This window comes from Bos mutus, chromosome 4 (assembly GCF_027580195.1).
Source record: "Bos mutus isolate GX-2022 chromosome 4, NWIPB_WYAK_1.1, whole genome shotgun sequence".
Lineage (NCBI taxonomy): Eukaryota > Metazoa > Chordata > Mammalia > Artiodactyla > Bovidae > Bos > Bos mutus.
This window is the reverse complement of record NC_091620.1, coordinates 11,565,251-11,584,033: the sequence shown is the minus strand read 5'-3', so window position 1 is coordinate 11,584,033 and position 18,783 is coordinate 11,565,251. Positions and strand designations below refer to the sequence as shown.

Below are 18,783 nucleotides of genomic sequence, written 5' to 3'. Positions count from 1 at the left end.
ACCAAGGGAGGGAGGGGGAGCAAAAATTTAAAAAAAAAAAAAGTGCTTTCCCCACAGTTTCTCCTACTTTCAGACATTGGACTTTTCCCAGACCAAGGGAGGGAGTAGGAGCAACAACAACAACAAAAAAATGAGGCTCCTGCTAGGTCTGATGGAACTCTGGTGACTTCCGATCTAACAGCAGTAGCTGCTGAGAGGCAGGTGGAGACATGGTCCCCCACCCTCCCTCCCCTCTCTGCTCTCTGTAGATGATTTTTGGAGACCTGTTGCGTTTCTGCTGGCTGATGGCTGTGGTTATTGTGGGATTCGCCTCAGGTGAGAACATCACTCTCTTCTCCTCCAGAGCATGGGATTCAGTTCTCCAGAAGGTTCTCTCTCACTCTTGCTCTCACTTATTTCTCGTTTGCACTCCCTTTTGCTTTTTTTTTTTCCTCCTAGTGGAAAGTGAATTGAAAAACCTGCTCATATGCTTAGGATCAGGGTCACTCAGGTTGGCCTAGAGCATGAACTCATGTGCTCTAAAGCTCTGGTCAATCATGTTTATGTTGACTAACTGCCCTGCAGCGTCTTTAAAGGAGAGATAAAGAAAGGGCTTTGAAGAGAGACAAATATGAAACAGGAAAGACAGGCCAGTTGTGAAAGGTGCCATAGGCAAACAGTTCAGTATTTAATTCTTCTATATTGACACTTCAGAAGAATAAATGAAAAGCATTCAATAACACATCAAGTGCCCCCCCCTTTTTTTTCCATTTATGTAGTCAAAGTTTAAAGAAAAGAAAGGAATTTGGAGAAGGAGGTACAACAAAAGGGTTTGGAGGGTTTGAAGAATGAGAGAGGAAAACAGAACAGTTGTGAAGAGAGGCTTGAAGCACAACGGCCAGAGGGGACCCAGTCATGGCCCAAGGAGTAGGGAGAGGGTTCCAGGAAAGGAGGAGAGGAAACATCCAGAGCAGGGTAGGTGAGACAGAGCAGAGGGAGGGAGAGCACAAGTGAACAGGAGAAGAAAGTTCTTCAGAGAAGGCAGAGAGAGGAAGGAAAAGCAAACACTGGTGCCTCTAATCCAGTTCTCCATGTCTGCGGCTGAACCTCTGGAAGGCAGGTGGATGTACAGGGTGACGTGTGAGGACCCCAACCCCGGGCTCTTAGTACAAAGGATGCCATTCCTTCTTAGGCATTTCCTCGCTTAATGGGGGTTCCCAGAAAACAGTAGATGGAAAAACTACACCAAGATGAGAACTCTGAGAGGGTAAAACTTAGTCTGTTTGGAGGATTCCTCATGTTCCCTTCCTCCCCACCCTCATCTATACGTATGCAGAATGAGGGGATGTAGCAGAGCCATTTTCTACAGATCTCCCAAAGCATCTGTTCTTGGTTCTTGCAAAACCATGCTTTGTCATAGACCCTAGCTCTGCTCTTGGGGTCACCTTATTTAGATTTCCATTCCCCATACAGGGATGAAGCTTTCAGAGGTTCTGATGCTGTAGTAAAGTTTCCAGGATACCTAATACTATCCAGTAGTCTACACATCACATTTTTTGCAATGGTCCAAGAACACTCAGGAAATCTCAGAGTAATGGATGACTATCTAGAGAACACTGAGATTTTTTTTCTTAGGTTCTTTTCTTTTAGACTTTTCATGTGCTCAGTTCTTTAAAGCTGTTGGAGATTTCATGCATTCTTTTTTTTTTCTTATTGCTTTGATTTTTTATTTTATTTTATATTGGCAAAGGATTTTTATTTTTTATTTATTTATTTTTGTTTTAATTTAATTTTATTTTTTAACTTTGCAATATTGTATTGGTTTTGCCATATATCAAAATGCATTCTTGTAACAATATGCCTTTTAAATATTTGGTTCTAAAAATGTAAAATCCAGGTAGGTGACATATACTATATATATCTATTGATAGATAGATAGATGATAGACGTTAGCTAAATTCTGAGTATTGCCATTATCCAGAGTGATAAGCTTGGTCATAGGATATCTCAGGGTTAGCCAAATACACAGGGAAAATGTGACTTAAATAATATGTGTAATTTACACATCTACATCTGTGTGTGTGTGTGCATGTATGTGGGCTTCCCAGGTGGTAAAGAATCCACCTGCCAATGTAGGAGACATGGGTTCGATCCCTGGGTGGGGAAGATCCTCTGGAGTAGGAAATGGCAACCCACTCCAGTATTCTTGCCTGGGAAATTCCATGAACATAGGAGCCTGGCCGGCTACAGTCCATGGGGTCACAGAGTTGGACATGACTGAGCAACTGAGCAAGCATGCACACGCATGCATGCATGTGCATGTGTGTAATTGTATGGAGATATACACTGGAGATAGAATGAACACTGACCAGGCCCAGGCTTATTGTGATAACTCCCTGTTTCCTGATCTCCATGCCTTCTTTCTGGGCGGAGCAGCGTTCTATATCATTTTCCAGACAGAGGACCCGTCCGCTCTGGGGGAGTTCTACGACTATCCCATGGCGTTGTTCAGCACCTTTGAGCTTTTCCTCACCATCATTGATGGGCCCGCCAACTACGATGTGGACTTGCCCTTCATGTACAGCATCGTCTACTTTGCCTTCGCCATCATCGCCACGCTGCTTATGATCAACCTGTTGGTCGCCATGATGGGCGACACACACTGGCGGGTGGCCCATGAACAGGACGAGCTCTGGAGGGCCCAGGTGAGTTTGTTAGTGTTAGTCTTACTGAGGGTCAGGGGACGGAGAGAAAAATCAAAGTGGGATCTGTCAGGGTAGATGGCTCTTAGGAGAGTTATGGAACAACCCAATGCGGGTGGTCATCTCAACAGAGGAATTTTTGAATAGATGGAGGAGAAGAAGTTGATAGGATGGTAGCATAGGGTTAGGATCAACACCCAGGAACTGTGTGTTGACCACAGGAGCAGGGTAGATTCAGGAGTCATCCTTGACTCCAGAGGCAACTAGAAACTTTCTTCTTATGTATTCTATACTCTGATTTCTCTTCAGATCATATAAATCTTTCACCTTTTAACTTTCTTGTCCTTATCTGTTCTAGCTTTTCATTTGAACCTTATCTTGTATTTGCTTTTATAACTGTTTTTCTATTATCTTTTCTTTATATCACCATAGCCTAATAAAATCTTAGAGTTGGCAGTGTCTTTAATGGTCTTCTAGTTGAGCTCCTACCCAGTATATACTCATATAGTCATTCATTGGTCAGAGGGTAATTCAGTGTCTTCTTTAATGCTAAGTAATCATCGAAAAAGCAAGAGAGTTCCAGAAAAACATCCATTTCTGCTTTATTGACCATGCCAAAGCCTTTGACTGTGTGGATCACAATCAACTGTGGAAAATTTTGAAAGAGATGGGAATACCAGACCACCTGACCTGCCTCTTGAGAAACCTATATGCAGGTCAGGAAGCAACAGTTAGAACTGGACATGGAACAACAGACTGGTTCCAAACAGGAAAAGGAGTTTGTCAAGGCTGTATATTGTCACCCTGCTTATTTAACTTCTATGCAAGTACATTATGAGAAACGCTGGGCTGGAAGAAGCACAAGCTGGAATCAAGATTGCTGGGAGAAATATCAATAACCTCAGATATGCAGATGACACCACCCTTATGGCAGAAAGTGAAGAGGAACTCAAAAGCCTCTTGATGAAAGTGAAAGTGGAGAGTGAAAAAGTTGGCTTAAAGCTCAACATTCAGAAAACTAAGATCATGGCATCTGGTCCCATCACTTCATGGGAAATAGATGGGGAAACAGTGGAAACAGTGTCAGACTTTATTTTTTGGAGCTCCAAATTCACTGCAGATGGTGATTGCAGCCATGAAATTAAAAGACGCTTACTCCTTGGAAGGAAAGTTATGACCACCCTTATTATCATGTGGATTTGGGTAGAGGTTGGGAGGAGAGAGCTTTTTCATATTTCAAAAGTTTTTGTTATTAGAAAAGTCCATACTGTATTGAGCTGAAACCTATCTTTCTATAAGATAGAAAAACTGGGCCACCCTTTGGCCCCCGTTTTTTCCTCTTATATAATGCACAACACATTATCCCTTCTGTGTGCCATTAAAATATCTGAAGAGAGACATTGTTTGTCCCCTTGGACTTTCCATTCCTTAGCACTAATTATTTGGAGGCTTCTTCTGTGCTGGAAAATATCTGGGATCTGGCAGCACAAGCAAGATGATGTAGTCTGTGCCCTCATGGGGCTTACAGGCCAGTTGGAAAGACAGACATTAAAACTTCATAGAAAGCCATGTAATTAGAAGAGCAAATGTGTTGTAGGGAAATGAAGATGCTAAGAACAAGAGGCAAGAGAAGAGTTGGACTGGAAAGTTAGAAAGTGATTTCCTGATAGACTAACATTTAAGATGAGCCTCTAAACATGGGTAATAATTCATCAATTATGAAGAATAAGGGGGTACTTCCTGGGTGGTCTGCTAGCTAAGACTCTGTGATCCCAGTGTAGAGGGCCAGGGTTAGATACTTGGTCAGGGGACTAGATCCCACACACCAAAACTAAAACCTAGTGCAGTCAAATAAATATTTTTTAAAAAAGAAGAATAAGGGGACGGAATGGGAGTTAGGATTTTTATCCATTGGGACACTTGGCTATGGGGACAGAAAACCAAACTCAAATAGACGGGAAAAAAGACAGTGGGAAGACGTGTTGATCCTCATAACTGGAACGTTTAAGATCTCCATCTCACCCATTACATAAGTTTCTCTGCTGTTCTCTTTTGTCCGGACTCCTCTAAGTCAGTCTCTTGCATCATGTTGCTGAGATAGCTTACAGAAGCTCTAAACTGACAAAGGAGTGAGCAGATACACCCATTCCAGTGGCCCCACTCTTTTTATTTATTCTTTTTCTTTTTTGCTGCACTGGATTTTTGTCCTGGCATGGGGGCCTCTTTAGTTGCCAGAGCAAGGGTTCTAGAGCTCCAAGGCACAGTAGTTGCAGTGACCTTAGCTGTTCTGCAGCATGCGGGATCTTACTTTCCTGACCAGGGATCCAACCTGAGTCTCCTGCACTGGAAAGCAGATTCTCAACCACTGGACCACCAGGAAAGTCTCAAGGGGCCCCATTTTTACCGTATTCTGGGTGACTCCTGATGCTGTGGATCTGTAGCCTTGAAAAGAGCATCACCTTCTGTCCGCTGGACCCATTTCATTGCAACAAGTTTGGTCATAGGTGGATCCTTCCATTTAAGGTTAAGACCAAGGATTGGAGAACTGGTGGTGGTGGTAGAGTTTGGGGGAGAATACATGAACCAACCAGGACTGTGTGAGGTCCAGTCTGTTCTAACTGATGGACTGACAGCAGAGAAGAAGTGATTTTCTAAACATCAGATGGGCTCTGTTTCCAGAAGAAGATGGGGAAGCTGAATGATGGCGCAGGAAGAAATAATAAGTGTCCCTTTCAAGACAAAGAGAAAGCACTATCTAGGGAAAGGAAATAGAATGATTGAAAGTCCTGAGGGTGGGGGGAACTTGGCACAACTCAGGAGCAGAGAAAAGACCAAAAGAATCGTGGAGTGCTGAGAAAGACGGGAGCAGAAGATGAAGTAGAGAACTAAGTTATTTTAGGGATTCCTAGGTCGTTCCATCAATCAAGCTTCCTGGACCCAATCCATCCTGAATGACCCTCTGTTCAGACCTAGATCCTGGGCCTTTCAAAGCTAGAACAATCTTGATGTGATTGGAGGAAAGCAACATAAAGAGAGATCATCCCTTTTCTGGCTTTGAACACTAAACTATAAATAGCACCTAAAATGGAGTCAGATTTTTTTGTAAATATGCATTTGGCTCTTATCAAATATGCAATTAGCTCATGATCAAATAGAACCCTCACTTTGTTACATGATTGATTTTACTAAGCCCCTTTACCAGGTTTCCCTGTCTTTAACACTGACACTTTAGTCCTATAAATGTAGGACCTTGCATTGGGTTTACTTAAACTCCACATTAGTGGTTTTTGACCAGCATTCCAATCTGGTAAGATCATTTTTATATTGCTTTGTCATCGTGCCTATTACATACCCCTCCCAGTTTTGTGTCACATTCATATTTGATAATCTTGTCTTATGTTTCATCTAGGTTATTAATGAGGGCTGGGTAAAGGACAGGCCACATGCCATGCCACTAGAATTTTCCTCACCAAGTTTGGAGTCATTAACCCACTCTTTTCCTTCTTAGGATATGGGTGTATTTTTCACTGCAGATTCCCTTAACATCAGCAGTTATCATTTCATCCCCAAGATCACAGAAATTCTATTTAATCATTTTATTTAAATTCGAATAATTGGTCTATGGCTTTCCTCTGTAAAAGGAAAAGATATTAGTTTGGATGGGATGGCTCATTTTCCATGAATCTGAATGGTAATGCAGGGGTCACTGTTTTATTCAAAACTCTCATAAAATAGTCCCTCCTTTTGCGGTGAGTGATGAGGAAGGCAGTAGCATAGCGCCTCACATGGGCAAGGGGGTGGATGGTGGATGTCACGCATCCCTTCTGATCTGGTGCCCTCCTTCCCCTCCGGGTTCCCTCTGTCAGTAGCCCCAGGGTCCGCTCAGCATCATGGCTCTTTCTGGGTTCTTGCCTTGTCTCTCCTCTCCTCCTAGGTTGTGGCCACCACGGTGATGCTGGAGAGGAAGATGCCTCGCACCCTGTGGCCACGCTCTGGCATCTGTGGGTACAAGTACGGGCTGGGGGACCGCTGGTTCCTGCGGTGAGTGACCATGGAGACCTGTGGACTGTCCACCTGTGTGAGGCCGTGGGAGCCAGGGTGCCCGGTTCTGCACATATGACCCTCCTCTCCATTCTCGGGATGCCAAATTGGACCCGGAGGGGAAGTCATCACTCTCTGAAGTGAGACTGTGTTAGCCTGTTTAGGGGAGGGGTGCGGAGAGGTCGCGCCAGCCGTGAAGTCTGAAGGGCAGTGACATGTGAACCGCGGCGAACACATATTCACGCTCCACTGTGGGCATGCGCTCCTCAAATGGGTCTAGTCTTGTTCCCACCTGACCCCCACTATAGATTTATTTATTATTTTTTTTATTTGTTTATTTTTTTCTGGTTGTGCTGGGTCTTCATTGCTGGTGGGCTTTCTTCTAGTTGCAGCAAGCAGAGGGCTACGCTAGTGCAAGGGCTTCTCGCTGCGGGGGCGTCTCTTGTTTCGCAGCACGGGCTCTAGGGTGTGTGGGCTTCAGTAGATCCAGCCCCGGCCTCTAGAGCACAGGCTCAGTAGTTGTGGCACACGGGCTTCCTTGTTCAGTGGCACGGGGGATTCTTCCCGGACCAGGGATCAAACCCGTGTCTCCTGTGTTGGCTGGCGGATTCTTTACTGCTGAACCAGTGGGGAAGCCCTCTAGTGTATTCTTAAAGCTTCTAGTCTAGCCTGCAAGCTAAGCCGCTTCTTCATACCCTACCTTCAACCTCCTGACGTGGCTTGCCTCTCTCATTTATTACCTGACTTGCATCTCCTCATCCTTATGACATGCTTATCTTTTAATTGGCTGCTTTCTCTTTCATACTCACCCACATTCCCCACGATCACCGCCCCCCCCCCCCCCCCACACACACACACAGGCCCTGCTACCCTCCAAATCCTGAAGGCGCAGCACTTCCGGTCTCTCTCCCAGTTTATCCTCCACTTCCCTTGATTTGATCCTAGCAGGTCTTCCGGCTTCAACGCTGCTCGCTCCCTCCCGCTCTGCTCTCATTGCCGGTTCCCACTTGTGCCGCATTCACTTTGGCTTCTCCTCATGATCAACTGAGCCTTTCTCCTTTTTCACCTCTTCAGAGTTGAGACCAACCAAGACCAGAATACTTTGCGAGCACGTCGCTACGTGGAAGCTTTCAAGGGCTCAGACAAGGAGGAAGGACAAGGGCATCCCCCTGAGAAACGGCCCTCGGTGACTGAAAGCGGGCTTCTAGCCAGAGCCTCCCTGGCCCTCCCGACCCCTTCCCTGTCCAGGACCACCTCTCGAAGCAGCGGCAGTCACCGAGGCTGGGAGATCATTCGACGCAACACCCTGGGACACGTGAATCTCGGACTGGACCTTGGGGAGGGGGATGGAGAGGATCGGGTTTATCAGTTATGATCAGGACCCTTGTTACTCTCGTCCTGACTCCAGGTGGGCCTGGGTGAAGGCAGAGACACTGCTTGTGAAGCATCGCCCTTCCTGCCTGTTACCCCTGTGAGGGGTGGACAGAAGAATTCTCCCAGGCCATCCATACCTCACCCATCACCTCAGCATTCCCAGGAATGAGTACCTTCTGGCTTCTTGGAAGTCTCACATCTTGGGAAAAGAGGGTATCTGTTCAAGCAGAGTTAGGCTTGGCAACTAAAGATACCAGGTAGGGATGCTAGGCCAAAGGCTGGGTCATCATGTCCTTTTCTGCCCCATGAGGCGCTAGACTGTGAGCTGTGACGCCTCCCAGGGCTTCAGGAAGCACAAGCCGGGCATGGCCCTGAGGTTGTAAGCCTCACCTCTTCCTGTACCTCATAGGACCCTCTCCCCACCTCACAGCCAAACCCACACTAGAAAACTGCAAGAAAAAAGGTTATTTATCCTCCCTTTATTTAAAAAAAATGTATTATGATATGCAGAACATAAAATGTACCATTTTAAGCATTTTTTAGCTGTGCCGTTCAGTGGTATTAAGTACATTCACATTGTTGGGCAACCATCACCACTATTCATCCGGGGAATTTTTTAAACCGAAAATCGTATACCCATTAAACACGAACTCCCCATCATTCCTTCCACATGGTCCCTGAAACCAATATCCTACTTTCTGTCTATGATTTTAAGTTTTCTAGTTACCTCGTATAAGTGGAATTATCCAACATTAGTCCCATTGTGCCTGGCTTATTTGATGTAGCATAAGGTTTTCAAGATTCATCCATGCTATAGTGTGAGTCGGAATTTCATTGCTTTGAAAGACAAATATAATAACATCTCATTGTATGTTTAGATCACTTTGTGTTTATCCATCCCTCCACTGATGGACAGTTGGGTTGTTCCACCTTTGGCTCTTGTCATACCGCTGTGAACACTGGTGTACAATTATCTTTCCAAGTTCCTGCTTTCAGTTTCTTTGGATACTGAAAACTTCCAAACTTCCATTGATCATCTAAGGATCAAATGAAGGGAAGTGGAGAGAGGTGGAGAATAAACTGGGATAGAGACCCAAAGGGCTGCACATTCCGGATTTGGAGCATCAGGGCTTGTGTGGGGGTGTGATGGTGGGAGGAATGTGGGTGAGTAGGAAAGGGAAAACAGCCAATTAAAGGATAAGCGAAAGCAGTTTTGTGAAACTTCTAGCAGTTCTCTAGAACTGGAATGGCTAGATCTAATGGCACATATTTATTAAATTTTTTGAGGGACTGCCATCCTGTTTCCGGCAGCAGCTGTACTGGTTTACATTTCCTGAAGCAATGCACAGAATTCCAATTTTTCCACATCCTCACCAATGTGATTTTCTGATTTATTTTTTTTAATTTATAGTAGCCATCCTTTTGATTAGGCAATGGTATCTCTTTGTGGTTTTGTGCATTTCCCCAATGATTAACAGTATTCTTGGGCTTTCCTGGTGGCTCAGCTGGTAAGGAATCCACCTGCCATGCAGGAGACCCCGGTTCAATTCCTGGGTTGGGAAGATCCCCTGGAGAAAGGAAAGGCTACCCCCTCCAGGATTCTGACCTAGAGAATTCCATGGACTGTATAGTCCATGGGGTCGCAAAGAGCTGGACATGACTGAGTGACTTTCACTTTCACTTTCAATGAGTAACAACACTGAGCATCTTTTCAGTGCTCACTGGCATTTGTATATCTTTTTTTCTTGGAGAAATGTTTTTTCAAGTCCTTTGTCCAGTTTGTTTTGGGGGTTTGAGGGTTGGTATTTTTCAGTTGTCTTATCCTTGTTTTTTGAGACTTAGAGTCTAAAGTGTATCTCATTTGCATCCTGGTGTGTTTTTAAATATGGGTGGTAAAATATTCCTTTCTCTGCATGGATGGCCCCATCAATTATTTTATGGGACCATCCCTGGCTTGTCGCTCAGGTTGCCTGTTAGCAGCTGTTCATCCTTTTGTCTGGAGGTAGCAGGCTTCCAGCTATGTTTCCTGCGACAGCTCCCCTCTGCCCCCAGCTCCGTTGCCCCTGCACTGAGGTGTGGGTGGACAGCAATCATAGAGCATGGGCCATCCCTTTCCAGGAAGGAGATTGGAAACTAGGTGTCTGGGGTACCCATCACAGCCTCGCTTCTGTCTCCAGCCCTTCTCATCCCAGCCCTGTCAACACCCTCACCACAAAGCCGTAGCAACTTTTTAAGAGGACTGTGATCTGGAAGAGCAAAAAGGTAAGTAGGATTTGTGAAACTGCTCTAGGTTCATCCAGATACACACGCAAGGCCCAGGTGAGTGTGGAATGGTGAGGGATAACCCTCTCACACACACACACAGAGGTTCACAGGTGGTATAGTTTCTAAATGTGCTCAGTCAACCTGATTGCTCCTATCTCCGTTCACAACGGAAGCTCCCCCTCTCCTGTGTAAAACTAAACTCCCATCTGTATTCCAGATACAGTTTTCTTTCTGTCTCCTCAGGCAGCTCTGTCCACCACTGTATCCTATAACTCCTCTCATTATTCTAACTTCAACCTCTCTCTCTCCCCAAGCGATGCTAGTCAGCAAATAACCTCACTCTGCTCTTTCCTATCCTCAAAGAGATTGTAATTGCCTTCCTTCGCCTTCCAATTTCTCCTTTTGACTCCTGCCCTCTTTTTACTCCTTTTTCAGGGCCAAACTTCTTAAAAGGAGACTCTGTTGTCTGCTGAACTCACACTGAGTCCCCACCCCATTGTGGTTTGACCTTGCCCCTCCAGCTACTGACAGGAGTCTCATCAAGGTCATCTCCCCATAGCTGACCCTGCTGAAGCACCTGAGTCTTGTGCAAACTGTGTAGGGTTCAATACCACTGGATCACTCACCCCCTCTCAGCATGCCCCTAGTGCCATGCTCGCCTCCCACTCTGCCTGCTTCTCTTCTCCCCATCTCTTAGATAGTTTTGGTCCATGAAGCTCTCTGTTTTCCTCACCACCTGGGAAGTTCCTGCTGCCTCCGTGGATGATATTGACACACACGTTTGTGACTCAAGACTTCTTATCTTGGCTTTGGTTCTGTCTCCTGAGCTCCAGGAGACAGCTCAGATGCCTCTCTATTAGACAGCTCTACCTGGATATTTTACAGATATCTGGAACTCGACATGTCCCAAACTGAACAGCTCTTCTTCCTCACCAAACCTGCTCCTCCACCAGCATTTCCAATCAAATAAAAGCAGGTGAAATTGCCTAAGCCCCAAACCTAGGCGTCTTCCTCCACACACCCATATCAACTCTCATTTGCAGTCAGTCTCAGGTCTGGTGGATTCTACTCCCTAAAACATCTCATTTGAAAAAGAATAACTTTTGAGTAGATGATACATCCCATGGCCTGAGATTCAAAGAGCACATAAGATATACAGAGAAAAAAGCATTCCTGCCTCTATTCCAGCCCCTCAGGTATCCACCTCCTTAGGGACATTCAGTAGTAAGTTAGTTCTTTATCCTTCCAAAAATACTTTATGTATGTCCAAGCCTACCTATGTATGGGCTTTCCTGCTGGCTCAGAAGGTAAAGAATCTGCCTGCAAAACTTGGGTTTGATCCTTGGGTTGGGAAGATCCCCTAGAGAAGGGAATGGCCACCCACTCCAGTATTCTTATGTATGCTGCTGCTGCTAAGTCACTTCAGTCGTGTCTGGCTCTGTGTGCCCCCATGGCACCCCACTCCAGTACTCTTGCCTAGAAAATCCCATGGACACAGGAGCCTGGTAGGCTGCAGTCCATGAGGTCGCTAAGAGTCGGACACAACTGAGCGACTTCACTTTCACTTTTCACTTTCATGCATTGGAGAAGGAAATGGGAACCCACTCCAGTGTTCTTGCCTGGAGAATCCCAGGGACGGGGGAGCCTGGTGGGCTGCTGTCTCTACATGCCTTTAAAAACACGTGCAATGTAGTACAATGTACTAAAAAGAACAGTTCTTGCTTTTTTCACTTCTTTGAAGACTGTTGCACTTGTCTCTACCCTTTTGCTAATCTTCCGAAACAGGCCCCTACGGTCTCCCCACTGCCTTCCAGGAGTGGGTTCCTGTAATCTTGTTTTTTCCCACTGCAGTCTTGGTTTTTTCCATTCCACCATCCACACTGGAGCTACATTGATCTTTCTCAGATGCAAGTCCTGCCTAACCTGTGGTCTGGAAGCCCTTCCCTGAGCTGACACCTGGCAACCTCCCTAGCCTCTTAACCCTTGTCTTCTCTGGGCCTCTCTTTCATCATGATAATCATTATTGGTTCCTCCTCTTTTTTCCTCCTTTTCAGCATTCACAGTTTCTGGATCTTTCTACCTCTCTGCACCCATCCTCCCTTCCATCTTTGTAACTTCTGCTCCGCCTATGAGTCTCAACAATTGTATATTGTGTTTGTGTGTGTGTGTGTTGGTGGGCAGGGGGTGAGCGTGGGGAACTCGCCCATAGGCTAGATTGAGTCTGCCTGTTCAATTTCCAAGCCACCTATATTTTCTTTTTATTATACATCCTGAACTTTGGGTGCTCACTTTTTTAAACATCTGTTTTCCTTAACAGACTGTAAGCTCCACAGAGGAGAATGTGATGCCCATATTATTAAGTATTGTGTTCCCAATGCTTGGCATAATTTATGGTACAATGTAGTGTGTAATAAATATTCATTAATCAAATCTATGAATGAGTGACCTGTTTTTATTCTAAGTTCTTCTATGGACATATTTCAGATATTTCTTTCACCTGTCAAAGGTAGTAGAGAGAAAAATACTGGCCTTTGTGTAGGATTGTAATAGTTAAAGACATCATAGGGGTGGAAGCACATTGCAAAGGATAAAAAAAAAAATGCTAACGTCAGTCATCACTGGGAAATTTTCTCTGCTTATATATGCTTTCGTGTGTTCAAGAGACAGACAGAGAGAGAAAGGGAGTGGGGGTAAGGAGAGAATGTGGAATATTATGAAGAAGGAGAAAAAGAGGGAAGGATTCCAGAAGCAACGCTCTGAGGCAAAGGTTGGGAAACCTGAGGCATGTGGTACCCACTGTAAGAAGTACTCAAGGCATGAGATTCTTGAGATTCTACATCTATGGGATTCTATTCTATGAGTTTCTGCATCTGCCTGTGGGAGTCCTAGTATGACATGAAAAGAAAGACACCCAGGCATCGCTGTGCAGCAAGATAGATGTGGTAAGAGAATCCCCTGGGTGCTGGAGGGTTAAAGGAGTGTTTTAGACCCAACATGACGGGGGTGAAGCTGCCAGGCTCATGGGCTACAGAGACCACAGAGACTGGATGAGGTGGGGGACAGAGGAGAGGAAATACCGGGGTCCCTGCTTTGGGAAGTCTTCTCCTACTACTACTACTAAGTTGCTTCAGTCATGTCCAACTCTGTGCAACCACACAGACAGCAGCCCACCAGGCTCCCCCGTCCCTGGGATTCTCCAGGCAAGAACACTGGAGTGGGTTGCCATTTCCTTCTCCAATGCATGAAAGTGAAGAGTGAAAGTGAAGTCACTCAGTTGTGTCCGACTCTAGTGACCCCACGGACTGCAGCCCACCAGGCTCCTCCGTCCATGGGATTTTCCAGGCAAGAGTACTGGAGTGGGGTGCCATTGCCTTCTCCGTTGGGAAGTCTTCGGGTCCCCCCATAAACACTTACCATGTCCCTCCTTCTCTCCCCCTGCCCTGAATAGAGAAGCGGAACAGTCCGGCTCCCATGCACCTGACCTGCCAGAGGGGGGCAGCTGATGGGAGGACACGTAGCTCTGGATTTCAAAAACGTATCACCTCTCAGCTGTTTGCTAAGTATTTGATTGACAGGGTTCTCAGTTCTGGTGACATGGTGGCACAACCCTGGGGAAGGACTCTGCCTGCAGCCAGAGAAGAGTGGGCAGGGTCCAGGCTTCCCACCCCGATGCTGGGCTGCCTCTGTGGGCCCTGTGAGCACAGATCAGAGGCATGGGGCAGCACACAAGGCCCCTCCTGCCTTGAGATCACTCCACGAAATTGGAGAAAATGCCTTGACTTTGGCATGAGAGCTAGCATCATTGACCTCTCTGGGCTGGGCCCACCTGTTTCTGTTCAGTTCAGTTCAGTCACTCAGTTGTATCCGACTCTTTGCGACCCCATGGACTGCAGCACGCTAGGCCTCCATGTCCATCACCAATTCCCAGAGTTTACTCAAACTCAAGCCCATCGAGTTGGTGATGCCAACCAACCATCTCATCCTCTGTCGTCCCCTTCTCCTCCTGCCCTCAATCTTTCCCAGCATCAGGGTCTTTTCAAATGAGTCAGCTCTTTGTATCAGGTGGCCAAAGTTTTGGAGTTTCAGCTTCAACATATGCAATGAACATTCATGACTGATTTCCTTTAGGATAGACTAATTGGATTTCCTTGCAGTCCAAGGGACTCTCAAGAGTCTTCTCCAACACCACAGTTCAGAAGCATCAGTTCTTCGGCACTCAGCTTTCTTCACAGTCCAACTCTCACATCTATACATGACTACTGGAAAAACAATAGCCTTGACTAGACAGACCTTTGTTGACAAAGTAATGTCTCTGCTTTTTAATATGCTGTCTAGGGTGGTCATAACTTTCCTTCCAAGGAGTAAGTGTCTTTTAATTTCATGGCTGTAGTCACCATCTGCAGTTTCTTAAGGCTAAAAAAAAATAGGACAATGTACCAGGAAAGAACTCCTTTGACACACTGAGTGGTGTCACATCGATGGGAGTTTGGGTCAAGGGGCCCCTCTCTCTGCCCCCAGGAGGGCAGCCAAGAGGGAGTCGCCTGGGTGGGACTGGACACACCGGTCTCCCGTGGCCTGCACCACTTCTCTGTTGTCTGTGGCATCGAGGAGCTGGCTGTGGGGCCAGGGCGGGGCTGTGTGAGGCCAGGCTGCCGTCCAGGGTGGGGCCCAGGGTGGGGGTCCCACTCACCTGTGCAGTGTGGCAGGCATCTGAGGAGGGGTCTGCCACGTGCATGCAGGGGCCAGTGTTTGCTTTTCTTCCTCCTGCTTGTTGCTTGCCTGACCCCTTCCTGATCAAGCGCTGGAGTTGACTGAGTGGGACCAGCACAAGTTTCCTCTAAGAAACACCACCTCTGCCGCCTCCCTGCCCCCCACCACCTCCACCTCCATTGACCAGGGCCAGCCTGCCTTGGGTTCTGAGCTAACTGGAGAGCCAGAGCCCCTTCAGGGTGATGGGTGCAAGGCAAAACCCAGTCTCAGGGGCCCACTCCACCATGGGGCTAGCTGATGGCTTCTTTATTGACTTTTTTGGGCTGTGCTTGGTCTTCACCGTTGCACAAGGCCTTTCTCTAGTTGCAGTGGGTCGGCTTGTCAGTGCAGTGCTTCCCTTGTTTTGGCCCCTGGGGCTCTAGAGCACAGGCTCTGTAGTTGTGGTGCATGGGCTTTGTTGCCCAATGGCATGTGGAATCTTCCCGGACCAGGCATCGAACCCCATGTCCCCTGCATTGGCAGGAGGATTCTTAACCACTGGACCACCAGGGAAGTTCCGCTGATGGCTTCTGACTTGTCTGCCTGCCATGATGGGGACCATGGCACAGCAGCACACACGTGGAGGCACGAGCATTTCAGCAATGGAGGCAGCCATGATCGCACTATCTTTGCCTCCCTAGGCCTACGTCTCTCTCAGGCCTTTGCTCTTCATCTCTCTCTGGTCAAGGCCCCCAGATTCAGAAATAAGAAGGTAAGGGAGCCACACAGATGCTTCAGAGAGTGGTATGAAGCTGACCTCTGACCCAGGCCCTGCAGACTGTTTCCTGCCCCTGACCCCAGCGCGTGACTATGGTGGATGTCTAGTTTCTCCTCCCAGGGACTCTCAGGCTCCCTCCACCCTGGTCTCACAGGTCTGGAGGAAACAGCTGCCAAGTGGTCCTCCTTTTCTCAGAAGTCTCTGCCTTTCATCTTCTCTCTCCCACCGAGGGTGAATCTGGTAGGCAAGACGGGGGTGGCTCCCAGGCCCCATGACTTTGGTCAGCTGTCAGCACCCCCGGTCCCAGGCTCAGGACTGGCAGGCTGCATGCATGCCACACCCTCCCTTCCTCCCAGCTGCTGCCCACTGCCCACCTTCTGTGGGTCCGTCACCCTCTCAGGGGGCTCAGTCATGTCTGACTCTTTGCAACCTCTTGGACTATAGCCCTCCAGGCTCCTTTCTCCATGGAATTCTCAAAGCAAGAATACTGGAGTGGGTTGCCATTTCCTTCTCCAGGGGATCTTTCTGACCCAGGGATCAAACTCAGGTCTCCCACATTGCTGGCACATTCTGACCCCCAGGGAAGCCCCTCTGGGGGAGCAGAGGCTGTTTCCTCTGTGTTTGGCTGGGGTCTGATGTACCCCACTCGCACACTCAGTCCCCTGCCAACTTCCCTTGTTCCCCTGTCACCTCTGGCCCTGTCTCTTGTACACTGAGCCCAACATTAGCCTTTGGGGCCTGAGAAATGAAATAGTTTGCAATTTCCTTGGTACCAGTCACTGTCTATAAAACATAGTCCAACATATACTCGAGTTGGGGGAGAGAAGAGCATGGTGTAATTTAACCTCTTCCTCCAAGGATCTGCAAGCAATAAGCAGGGCATGGCCAGGTCAAGAGATGGTTTTAATTCAGTGCACTTCTTTGCAAGAAAGGCATGAAGAAGAGAACATGGGCTGGGACTTGCCTGGCAGCGTGAGGATGGATACAGAGAGAAGAAAAGGGAGAATATGACATTGGAGTTGAGCTTCAAGCTGTGAGCTAGAGTTTAAGAATCAGATAATTCCTAATGTGATAGAGTTTAAGATCAGATAACTCCTAATGTGATGTGAGAGTACAACTATAAAGAAAGCTGAGTGCCATAAATGGATGCTTTTGAACTGTGGTGATGAAGACTCTTTAGAGTCCCTTGGACTGCAAGGAAATCCAACCAGTCCATCCTAAAGGAAATCAGGCCTGAATATTCATTGGAAGGACTGATGTTGCAGCTGAAACTCCAATACTTTGGCCACTTGGTGTGAAGAACTGACTCATTGGAAAAGACCCTGATGCTGGGAAAGATTGAAGGCAGGAGGAGAAGGAGATGACAAAGGATGAGATGGTTGGATGGCATCACTGACTCAATGGACATGAGTTTGAGCAAGCTCCGGGAGTTGGTAATGGACAGGGAAGACTGGCGCATTGCAGTCCATGGGGTCACGAAGAGTCAGACACGACTGAGCAACTGAACTGACTGAATTCCTAACGTACAGCATCTTCCTGAACTGGGGCAGGATTGACATGGTTACAGAGATGGTGGGGGAATGCCACAGACCCTAATTCCTCCCTATGTAGTTCATCGGTGAACAAGAGAATTTGATGCAATCAGTCTCTCTTTAAAAGTATTCTATTTATTTATTTTGACTATCCTGGGAGGCACGTGGAATCTTAGCTCCCCAACTGAGGATTGAATGGAGTCTTAACCACAGGACTGCCAGGGAGGGCCTGATTACACAGTCTCTTGGGAGGAGAAGGGATGAGGTTCATCAGATGAATGATACAGAAAGCTCACTGTGTGGGGGAAACAGGCAGCGATCGGCTGGGCTCTGATCCCAGGAGGGAATGTGGCCACGGAAGGGTAAGCTGGTCACCGAAAGGGCTCCAGGACACAGAAACAACAGCAGATGAGAGGAGTGAGAGGATAAAAATAGAGGCTGTGATTGTACATTTGCCTCTGGCCAGGCATCCCCCACGGCTGCCCCACTGAGTCTCCTAACCTGTTAGCTGCTGCTGTTCCTCTACAGAAGGTCACAAAAGCCCAGAGCGGCATCCCTGACAGTAAACAGTTCATCCACCCGCCACCTGCCATGGTGGGCACAACCTTGGCCACAGACCACACACCAGCCCCTCCAACGTGCACTCCTACGCGCACTCCAACGGCAGCCCAGGGCTCTGTGGTTTCCTGCACTCCGGCTCCTGTGCAAAGATTTCCAGGACAGCCCGGACTGCCTGCTGGTTTCTGGACTTTTTCCTGTAGCTTGGGGACGCATCAGATTTAGCTCTTGGAGCTGGAAATCAGCCTGTCCTAGAGAAGTGGGGAGGAGCCAGGGAGGGAACCAGTGGCCTGAGAACTGCCCCCAGGGCAGCCTGCTGATGCTAGACTGATGCCCCCTGGCCTGTGAACTGATTGTATCAGGAGCTCACTGGATACTCTGCCAGGGCCTCTAGCGGACGCCAAACTGGGAGGAGATTGCCAATAAAATGTGCCCCTGAAGGACTGCTGGGAAGGCTACCATTTTCAGTAAAGGAAAGGGTTTGGCTTTAGGCTTGGGTTTTCTACTGCTCTTTTTTAAAAACTGTTATTGGAATACAGTTGATTTACAATGTTGTGTTAGTTTCTGCTGAGCAGCGAAGTGAATCAGTTCTACGTATGTGTGTGCGTGCCTCGTCACTTGTCGTCTTTGACTCTTTGCCACGCCGTGGACTGTAGTCCACCGGTCTGGATCCTTTCTCACATGCGCTGATGCAGAGCCCATGGCCACCCTCTAGGGCGGGGCCAGTGGGGCTCTACCCACTCAGGCCACTGGGTCCTTGAAGCCTAGGCATTTGGGCAGGGGAATGGAGGAAGGTGAGGTGGTGAGAGTCATTTTCTCTGTTTTCTAGTTCTTCTTATTGCTGTGGCCTGACCAGGGGACCTGC

At 47.4% G+C, this 18,783-nt stretch overlaps 1 protein-coding gene across 1 annotated transcript in view; it reads left to right on the top strand.

The window, feature by feature from the left end:
- The window catches only part of TRPV5 (transient receptor potential cation channel subfamily V member 5), a 30,113-nt gene extending 22,016 nt beyond the window's left edge, over positions 1 to 8,097 (top strand). The window contains exons 12-15 of the mRNA XM_005900916.3: positions 249 to 315; positions 2,416 to 2,684; positions 6,616 to 6,722; positions 7,797 to 8,097. Coding sequence (XP_005900978.1) covers positions 249 to 315; positions 2,416 to 2,684; positions 6,616 to 6,722; positions 7,797 to 8,097 — 744 coding nt within the window. The remainder of the gene's footprint in view (positions 1 to 248; positions 316 to 2,415; positions 2,685 to 6,615; positions 6,723 to 7,796) is intronic.
- The last annotated feature ends 10,686 nt before the right edge of the window (positions 8,098 to 18,783 follow it).